This window comes from Nycticebus coucang, chromosome 15 (genome assembly GCF_027406575.1).
Source record: "Nycticebus coucang isolate mNycCou1 chromosome 15, mNycCou1.pri, whole genome shotgun sequence".
Lineage (NCBI taxonomy): Eukaryota > Metazoa > Chordata > Mammalia > Primates > Lorisidae > Nycticebus > Nycticebus coucang.
Window position 1 is genome coordinate 78,814,911 of NC_069794.1, and position 10,542 is coordinate 78,825,452.

At 36.6% G+C, this 10,542-nt stretch overlaps 1 protein-coding gene across 7 annotated transcripts in view; it reads left to right on the plus strand.

Moving 5' to 3' along the window:
* The window catches only part of PAN3 (poly(A) specific ribonuclease subunit PAN3), a 166,116-nt gene extending 158,230 nt beyond the window's left edge, over nt 1-7,886 (plus strand). For 4 of the 7 annotated variants that reach the window (XM_053563428.1, XM_053563430.1, XM_053563431.1 and 1 more), the window contains 3 exons: nt 1,571-1,709; nt 4,950-5,079; nt 6,403-7,886. In XM_053563428.1, the coding sequence (XP_053419403.1) occupies nt 1,571-1,709; nt 4,950-5,079; nt 6,403-6,683 (550 nt within the window). In that variant the 3' untranslated portion in view covers nt 6,684-7,886. Of the gene's footprint in view, nt 1-1,570; nt 1,710-4,949 lie in introns of all 7 variants that reach the window. The other 3 variants (XM_053563433.1, XM_053563434.1, XR_008374590.1) reach the window with 2 other exon arrangements.
* The last annotated feature ends 2,656 nt before the right edge of the window (nt 7,887-10,542 follow it).

The following is a 10,542-nucleotide window of genomic DNA, read 5'->3' on the forward strand; positions in this document are numbered from 1 at the left end:
CCTCACAGCCAAGGTTTAGGAGCCATGAGGGAGGAGTGCTTTTGTTGAATAGTGTCTCATCCACTACCACTCTTCCTTGCCTGGCATCCATGAGATAGAACTTCTCTGATCTACCCTTTCTGGAGAGTAAACCTCCAGATTTCTGCCAGTCAGAGGTGGGGGCAGAGTTTAGAGATAGGTTATCTGTTTGCTATTTATGGAACCTTTTCTCAGTTCTGTCTTCATCTCTGTCCACAACTGTACCTTAGTTCTTGATGGCTTCAGTGTCTGAGTCTCACCAGTGTGGCTGGCTTCTTGTGGGTTCAGCGTTATCAGGCCTGCTAAGTTGTACCACTTGCCCATCTGTTTTCTGCCTTCCAAACTTTCAGAAATATTTCTTATTCACTATTGTTGTTTCTTCAGATCTCTTTGTCCCTGGGTTGATTTGTACTCTTTTAAGACATTCACTGTCAATTTGTTGGGCTTTTGAAAGGGAGCAGAGATAAATGGATATATTTAATCTGCATTTTAATTGGAAATCACCAGAGTGACCTTTGTAGAACCCATATAGGATTATGTGAAAATCATGTGGTGAGTTTCTTCCATGGTTCTTAGGAAAAAAGACCCAGTTTTTAAAACACAATCTAAGGCTGCATAGTCTGGTCCTTACCTTCTTCTCATCTTTGCTTCAGATCTGCTTTATTTTTTCTTAGTTTTCTCCTCCCCCTCTTGCTTTCTCTCATTCTTCCTCCTTTCTTCTTTCTCTCTGTCCCACTCATTCTCCTGTCCCTCCCTGCCGCCCCTGGTACTCTTTCCTTTCCTTTTCTTCTCTTTTTCTCTCCCACCCCCATCCAGACACACTGACCTAACTTAGGTTTCTTCAAGCTCCATACTGTCCTTTACCAAATACTGATCCCTCTGCCTAAAGAGCATCCTTCCTCTGGAAAACTTTCCTCGTCCTCTCAGATGAGTTCGTGTTTCTGTTCTCGGTAATATCCCTTTTTAAAAATAGCATTATGCAAATATGCAATTATAATTATTTTGATTATTTGAATAACATCTGGACACCGTGTTCCTAAGGTCACTGAAAACTAACAGTGGTTGTGTGGTTCTCCACTTCTCTACAGCCTGCTTTCAGGTGTAATGGTAGAAAATCTAATCTGCTTCCTTTTTGTTTTGTAAATGTTTTTCTATTTTATGCTTATTAATGAAGTGGATGACATGTTTTACTATCCCTCTCTACTGCCACCTACAGGGTGAGAGAAACAAAAAAGTACTCTTATAACCTTTGTTTAAAGATAATCTAGCAATGGTTTTTTTTTTTTCTTGTCCATTTTATATAATGGTAGGGGCAAAAATAAAGTAGAACACCTTAAAGATTTCCTTAAAGAATGGAAAATTGAAAACTAGAATTCATATACTTCATGTTCCATTAGATTTTTTTTAATATTATACAAAAACCCCTAATTTCTTGTTTATTGGGAAAAATATTTTATTTTTTTCATTTTGAAACTTATTTTTTGTCTGAAAAATACGGCCATGTAGCATACAGTGTGAGTTACTGAGGTGTAAAATATTAACTTCCCCCCAGGTTTCAAAAGGATCCTACTTGGTCAGAGACTGGAGACCGTTATCTGTTAAAACTGTTTAGGGATCATCTTTTTCATCAGGTGACAGAAGCGGGTGCTCCCTGGATTGACCTCAGTCATATCATTTCTTGTCTTAACAAGGTAATTTGTATCTGGATTTTTAAGATTGTAATGATACCTACAATTTGTAGAGATGCATCTTCTACAAATAGTAGGGGATACTTTTAAGGATAATCAGGATGCCCTCTTACTGTAAAGTATTTTATTCATAACATTTTTAAGAATAGAATTTTTTTAACACCTGTATGAATAATTTCAAAAATTCTTTTTGGATCTAGTAATGATAAAGTGTCACAAAATGACTGCCTTCCCCACTTTATGCTGTTTACTGTATTTTATTTGCATGTTATAAGACAATGAGTGGTAAAAGCAGAAAAGTGATTTTTTGTGTTAACTATATTTTAAAAAATTAACTTCCTTTTTTCTAAGTCACTTTGAGTTGTATTAGCAGTTATCAATTTATTTATGTTAACTAAAGGTGTTATAATTAAGTGTAATAAAAGCACGATACTAGTAGCATCCATAGGTCTAGCTATTGTAAATGGTGGATTAGGTGATTAGATGAATTAAATAATGATGTGTCATAAATTTATTAAGTTGTAAGCTTTATATTTTGAAAAGGCTAGGAGAGATAAAATTTAGAAAAGAAGGAACTTATTTTCCTTCAGAATCACTTGGAATTATGGAGTATAGAATTGATCTCCAGAAATAAATCTTAGTCATTGTATAGGCTTTTGTTTAAACTAGAAGTTGGCAAATCATGGCCTGTGGACCATGTCCATTCTATGGCCTGTTTTTGTATAGCTGGCAAGCTAAGAATAGTTTTACTTTTTTTTTTTTTTTCTTAAGAGACAGGTTTTGAGGTTCCCTGCAACCCCAAACACCTGGCCCAGGTCAGGTGATCCTCCTGCCTCAGCCTCCTGAGTAGCTGGTTGTATAGACATGTGCCACAGTGCACAGCTAATTTTTATTTTTTTGTAGAGACAGGATGTTACCATATAGCCCACGCATACACTCCTAGCTTCAAGTGATCCTCCTGCCTTGGCCTCCCTGAGTGCTGGGATTATAGATAGGCATGAGCCATCACACCTGGCCCACTTTTAAATTTTTTAAGAATTGTAAAACCACCAAGCTGTAAACAAAGAATGTGTGACAGAGATAGTATATGGCCCCTGAGACCTAAAACAGTTATTGTCTGGCCCTTTATAGAAAATATTTGCTGGGCGGCGCCTGTGGCTCAAGGAGTAGGGTGCCAGTCCCATATGCCGGAGGTGGCGGGTTCAAACCCAGCCCCGGCCAAAAATCACAAAAAAAAAAAAAAAAGAAAATATTTGCTGACTTGTGATCTAAACTGTCCTAAATTGTAAGTACCAGAGGAGAAAATACCTACTATAGCACATGATATAGAACTGTTAATGTAAAATACAGTTGCCCTTCCGTATTTTAAGCACTACCTTGCCTTCTTATATTTATATAAAAAGTTTATATTTACTTTAAACTCTTTAGAGAATATTGTCAGTAACTTGTATTTGTAGCATAAAACTGTATTGAACTAATCCATTCTGATTTATATATTCATTTCCCCTTATTTCTCTTAGGGGAAAAACCTTTTCTTTTCTTTTTTTTTTTTTTCTTTTTTCTTTTCTTTTTTTTTTGAGATAGAGTCTCACTTTCTTGCCCCAGGAAAATGCCCTGGAGTCATACCTCACAGCTCTTGGATTCAAGCTATCCTCTGACCTTAGCCTCCCAAGTAACTGGGACTAAAGGCACCCACCACAATGCCAGGCTATTTTTTTTGGAGATGGGGTCTCACCCTTGCTCAGGCTAGTCTCGAACCTGTGAGCTCAATCAAGCGATCCATCCGCCTTGGCCTCCCAGAGTGCTGGGATTACAGGCGTGAGCCACCATGTCTGGCATGAAAAACCTTTTCTTGAGAGCAATGAGTGGAGAATAATTCTATCAGATTTTAAAACATAGGGGAGTGTTCATACCATCAGAGTATCAGTAATTAAAGATAGGTAGAACTAATATAAACATTGAACAGTAGATCCTACGGAATAAGTATAAGTACATACAGTTACCCTAAGCAAATGTTATTTAATGAATATTAGAATAATTGAAAATTTGAAGAAAATTCTATTTCGTATAAAATAGCTAGTAGTAAATAATATTTATCCCAAATCTGGAGTGTAACAATAGTCTCTTAAGTTTGAAAAGAATATAATAAAGGAGGAGGATGGCCATATTTATTATATAAAAACTAAGATTTTACGTAAGCTTATTTTGATGGAAAGGATGGCAGAAATTAACTGGTAAGATAATTTGAATATTTGAGCTTTCAGTGAGTTTTAAACATATTTTAATGTGTCATTTAATGAAAGAAAAAAAACCTGTGTTAAATTAACAAAAATAAAGTGAAAACTATAACAAGTTATTTGACAAAGGTTTAGTATTTCTGCTTTATAAAGATATCACTAAAATATTAGTGCCAAATCCCAATAGATAAGTGAGTAAAAACCATAAACTAGCATTCTCACAAGCAAAACATCAAAAGCAAATGTATGAAAAAAGTTTGATAATTAATTAAAAATGTAGATTAAAATAGTAAATTACTTGTTTGATATGGGGGCTGCTGTTAAATTGTTACAACTCATAAATCAATGGTGTCTAATTGGTATCCTTTGGAAAACAGTTTGGCTGGCTAACAGTATTACCAAGCTTTGAAATCACTCCTGCTTTACATTTTATGATTTATACTTTTAAGTATTTTTCCTAAGGAGAAAACTTAATACAGTAAGACCTCCATAGTTAACCACCACCTCCCTCAGTTGACCTAATTTTCTTAGACTGGATAAGTACCACATGTATGGATCAGGACAGTAGGCCTACTTCCTTTTGTTGACCATCTCCATATGTTGACCAGTTTAGTTCCTTGGCTGATCAACTTACAGAGGTTCTACTGTACTTCCTACAGAAGAAAAAAAATTAAATAGATGAATATGTTCATTACTGTGTAATTCGTGATACAAAAATGGGAGGCTGTTGAGAGAGTGACCACAGAATGTCACCTAGGTGGAGTATATTGCAAACAGATGTTAAGCAGGAGGGTAGATAAGATATATAGGGCACTGTGGTTTTGAAAAACCTGAGTTAAAATTGTGTGCATACTGATTAGTAATGTTAAAATACTTTTGAATATTGAAAGTGAACATGATACATTTTTAAAATATTTCCTTTTTGATTATTACAAATGTCTTTTAACGAAGTAGATTCTTTTCCACGTAGTGTGAACTTCATATTTTGCATATATATCTGTTTCAGCTAGATGCTGGTGTGCCAGAAAAAATAAGCTTGATTTCCAGAGATGAGAAGAGTGTACTTGTGGTGACTTACAGTGACTTAAAGCGTTGCTTCGAAAATACTTTTCAAGAACTGATAGCAGCTGCAAATGGTCAGTTGTAGTATTTGCTAAAAAAGCACGTAAGACATGGCTGAGTAACTTAACCAATAGCAAATTGCACTACAGCTGAACTGTTTCATCATCTCATTTCACATTTGGGAAACAAACGGGGGATGAGCAAAGCTGCTTTTGCACTTCAGTCAGGTACACTGTTACTTGAAAGGAAGAATGTTTCACTTATCCAAGCGCTATGGCTGCCATTGGAGTCTACATCTGTGAAGAATTTATTCTAAATTAAGGAACACCATCAGGTGAATGATGTTCCCTGATTTGTTTTTTCCACTTGTATATGCACTAATTTTAATTTTTTAAAGACTTTTTTTCTGATCTTTGAACTTTTGCCACATTGTATACTTATTAAGGGAAGTTATTTGCAAGGACATTTTTGGGAAACAATGCTGGGCAGCTTTTTTGCCATTGGGGGTTGCAAAATTTACTCTTTTGAGGATGGGTTGCCCTGAATAACATAATGGACCAGGTAAATAATTTCATAAAAGTGCAGTATAGTGCATAATTCTTGTAAGAGTATTGTATGCAAGCTCTGTGTGCCACCCACTGTTAGACTGAGATTTGTGTTTTGTTTTGTTTTCAAGAATCTACAAAGAAATACCAGTGAATTGTTGGATATGAATTCTCCATTAGTTAACTTAAATCCTTTCCGAATAAACATTGGATAAACAGTTAACTGAAGGAGCACCATAGCTCTTTGCTCCAGATTGAACCAGAGCCTTTTTTTTTTTTTAAGTTATTTGCCTGCTATTCAGATACATTTACATTTATGCACATTTTTAAATAGAAACATAATTACAATATGCCTGAAGTTCGGGACTATTGTTACTTTAGATTCTTTCCAGTTTGCTTTTTCTTTTCTTTCTTTTTTTTTTGGTATAAAGTTCTGTTCTTTGAACCACAGCTTTATTATGGTCCTTTACACTGGATACAAACAGAGACACTGTTCAGAAGAGGAACTAAACTCAGCAGTGGTCTGGTATCAAGAGCTTTCTGATGTTTTACAGCCTGAGTCTGGAGGGATAATGATCTGCTGTGCCTTTGCAGTCACTGCTTAGCCCAAAGTAATAGTACTTTTGATAATAACTCACTCTGTGGGACATTCCTGAATAAGTCCATCTTAAAAGTTTGGAATTTTTCTCCTTTTACCTTTCTTAATATTTGGACATGCAGTTATCGCCAAACTTGGGTATTCATGGAATTTCTAGTTACTGAAATACCTATACTTTGATAATGAAGACTGCCAAATACATAGGAATTTTCTTTCTTAAAAAACAGTAATGAAGACTATATCTCCTTTCCCAGCACTGAATGTTTTGCTAGCACTGGGTGCTCACCATGCAACTATGAAGAAAATGTGGAAACTCAAAAGGTCAGGACTGACTCCCAAGCACTTGCGACTGATGTTACTGTCTTCAATTTTAATAATTACACATTTGTATATTTCAGAGAAGTTTTTAATATTTCTCTGTCCACTTTTTATAAGCTTTAAAATGATTTTCTCTGCCTTGAGATTTGCATCAAGAAAAAGCACCTCTCTTCACCTGAAAGCTTTGAAGACTAGAGACAGCTTTACACATTTTTAACAAATGTATTTGAGTCCATGTTTGGTAGCATCAGTTGTTGAGTTAAAAAAGAAAATCAATTACTGCATTTGATCTGGATGGATTTTTAAAAGAACATAATGTTCCATATTCAAAGGATAATGATATTTGCCACCATAATGTTCTTTTTTTATGTAAAAGGACAAGAACTTGGAGACATTAACATGCAAAAGTCTTTTATCATTAGCTCATGTATTTGAGGAAGAGCAGCTGTCTTTTTATATGTTTTTTGACAAATCATATTGTAATTCTTTTGTACAAAAAAGAACTACTTGTATTCTAGAAGAGATATGAAATGCTTAATTTATAAGCGGGCTGGAGATTTTTTCCAATATTGTTTTCTTTGAAAATGAAAGGGGATCATCTATTTTAGTTTGGGGGCCTGGAAACTTTTTAAAAATTTAATTTGTGGACCAATGTTTTGTGAAAGCTAAGGAAGGGCAGGGGTTAAATAGGGCTTGAATCTCTCGTTCTGTATAGACCAGCATATTTCCCTGCAAGGCAAGTTTACATCACAAACCCAAGAATGTTTGCATCACAAATGCTATAGCTTGCTTCAGCCCCTAGTTAACCTCAGGACTTGGTTTGCATATAAAAGATAGACAGCTGATATGTTTTCACCAGAAAACAGTTGGTGTCAGGTAATGCATCCTTTTTTTTTTTTTTTTTTTTTTTAGTTTCCACTTTATATTTATTTTTCGAGGAGTTTTTATTGGGAATGGTTTTCGTAAGAGCTCTTCAGTTCTGCTTAGGTGTTTTTTGGGGGAGCCCTCTTTTCCATAGTGTAATTCCATTTAAGAGGTTGTCTAAAAGTCTTTAATTCACAGGAAGATTTTAATATCTGAGGATAATCAAATTAAGGTTATAAACTTCGCATATCTTCCTGTTATGACAGATAAAAGCACAGAAAGGACAACCCTTGAAATCATGTAACATTGGTCATTTCAATTTTTTGTACCTATTTTAAATTCTGTTAGTATATTTACTTCATTGTAAATATTTTTGAGGGTACCTTTGTATTTTGCTTTTGACCTTGGTTCTGTGATTTGGATGTCAGCAACTTCCCTAAAAAGCACCAATATGTTAAGTTCTAACGTCATGATCCCAATTTGTGTTATTCATCTTTAATCCTGTTTTCAGTCTCTTATGTGTACAGCAGTATTTTTAATAAAGAATTACAGAGATTAATGTGTCTTTTTTCTTTTTTGGTATTTATATAACATAATGTTTGTCTTATGGTCAGTGAAAGGAGTTCAGAAGGGTATACAAAGAGACGAGACCAAGAGAGGTTCTGGCCAAGTTTAATGAAAAGGGACTGAGGCGGTGCCCGTAGCTCAGTGGGTAGTGTGCCAGCCACAATACACTGAGGCTGGTGGGGTCGAACCCAGCCAGGGCCAGCTAAAACAACAATGGCAACCACCACACACACACACAAATAACAGCCAGGCATCTGTAGTTCCAGCTACTTGGGAGGCTGAGGCAAGAGAATGACTTAAGCCCAAGAGTTTGAAGTTGCTGTGAGCTGTGATACCATGGCACTGTACCCAGGGTGACAGCTTGGGACTGTTCAAAAAAATAAAAAGGGACTGAGACCTACCTGGGCAAAAATGGCAGCTGCACCTAGAGTGGTTGGGGGCTTGATTTTATACTGGGCATAGGGGGAAGGAGATTCCATAGGTTGCTGGAAAGTTGTGGGTTAGAGTCTCCAATGGAACTCTTGGGGCGGGGCCAGTAGATCTTTTGTTTTGAAAGGGGAGGTGGGGGAAGGACTTAAGCCCTTAACAGTTGGGTTTTAAAAGATTGTGTATTTCCTATGTATTTTGTAGGAAGTTTTGTTTTAGGATGAAATAGCAGATCAATTCATTAATTGATCAAATGCAGGAGAACCTCTGTAAGGTGAACACCCAAAGGACTGTAAAAAACTGGCCAATATACAGAGGCGGTCAAAATAAGGAGCTAGGCCTTAGTACATGTGGTGTATATCATCCTTATCTATGAAAATTTGATCAGTTTATAAAGATACAGACAATGGGGATATCCTATTTATTGGATGTGGAATAACAGGAAGAGAGAAATCATGAAGACTTGTGATTTTGGCTTGGTGCTGACAGGTTGGAGGATTCTATTGAAGGGAGTGGGGAAGAGAGGTTGGGGAAGTGGGGACAGATACTGAGTGAAGAGGTCATGAGGAAACCTGCCCTTCCGTTTGGTTGGTTCCCTGAAAAGATCAATTCACAGTTATGATAGATTAATAAGAGAAAGGTTTATTTCCAAATATCAATGTGCATGGGGGAAACCACAAGAATGATTTCCCAAAATCACAGTGATTGTCAGTGGCTTTTAAAGAAGCCTTTTCGGAAGGGAGGAGGAAGAATGGGGAAAATATACAGGGCAGCATTTGGTTGCTGGGGAGAATGTGTGTTGATGGGTGGAAACAGATTGATTTACAGATTGACCTGAGAGACAGATCTCCTGCTTCAAATGACCTTAGGGCCAGATCTATGTGATAAAGAGTCCGGCAGCCCCTTTTTTGATTTTAAATCAGGTAATTCAGGTTTTATAGAGAAGAGGCCAGTGCTTTCTGATCAAAAATAGCTTTTTCACTTAAAATATTCTTTATACCAAGGAATTGTATTTTGGGGTGAAATTTCCTTAGCTCCTTCAAGAGTTTGTTCTGGTTAAGTTTGAGACACTTTGTACACATTTGTTTCATGTGTGATTTTGTAACAAATGGCTTTAAACTTAATGGCATGAAAGAAGCATTTTATTTTGCTCAGGAATTCTATGCATCAAGAATTTGGAAGAGGCAAGGCGGGGATGGCTATCTCTACTCCATTGTGTTCGGGGCCTCAGCTGGGAAATTTTTGATGGCTGTGGGTGCAGTGGTCTGAAGACGGGGCTCCCCTGGCTGCTCTCTATGGGAGCACACACACATGGCCTTTCCAAGCAGAGTAGCTGAGTCCCTACTGGGAGCTTTTGCAAAATAAGTGTACCAAGAGACTCAGGTGGGAGATGCACAATCTTTTCTGACCTGGCCTTCAAGTAATGCAGTGTCAACTTCTGTCTCATTCTGTTAATGACAAGACTGATTCTAAGGGCAGCAATTTTGATGTGGGAGGGGCAAGGGCACAATGCCAAGGGTCACATGGGATAGGAGATATTGCTGTAGCTGGCTTCAAAAAATAGTATGCCAGAGCATTGAGAGATGTCAGTTTAGCACTTACATTTATATATGAATATATACAAGTTTGTAGTTTAGGGGAGAGATCTAGTCTGTGCATGAAAGTCATGGATGCCATTTAAAGCCCTGATATGATGAAATTGTGAAGGGATTCACAATTGTGAATATGTGAAATTGTGAAGGGACTGTCATTAGTTAATGTAAATTTTCATTTTTTAGAGAAATTTTGTAATTTAATTTATACTTAATATATTATTAATTTATAATTATCATATACTTTTGTTATTTTCCTTCCATTAAACAGCGGAATGATTATTCACCTGAAAAAAAAAAAAGAAAAGAAAAGAAATTGTGATGGGAGTTAGTATAGACTGACCAAGCTCCCAAGGTACAGAGCCTTGGGATAACTGGAGTGATGTTAAAAGGTCAGGGAAAGACCTAACAAAAGAGACAGAAGTAGCCAGTGAGATAGAAGACTATTGAAGTGTCATGGCCTATAGTCAAAGTGAAGAAAGTGTTTTCTTTTTTATTGAGACAGAGTCTCACTTTGTCACCCTCCATGAAATGCCGTGGCATCTTAGCTCCCAGCAACCTGAAACTCTTGGGCTCAAGCGATCTTCTTGCCTCAGCCTCCCAAGTAGCTGGGACTACAGGCCTAAG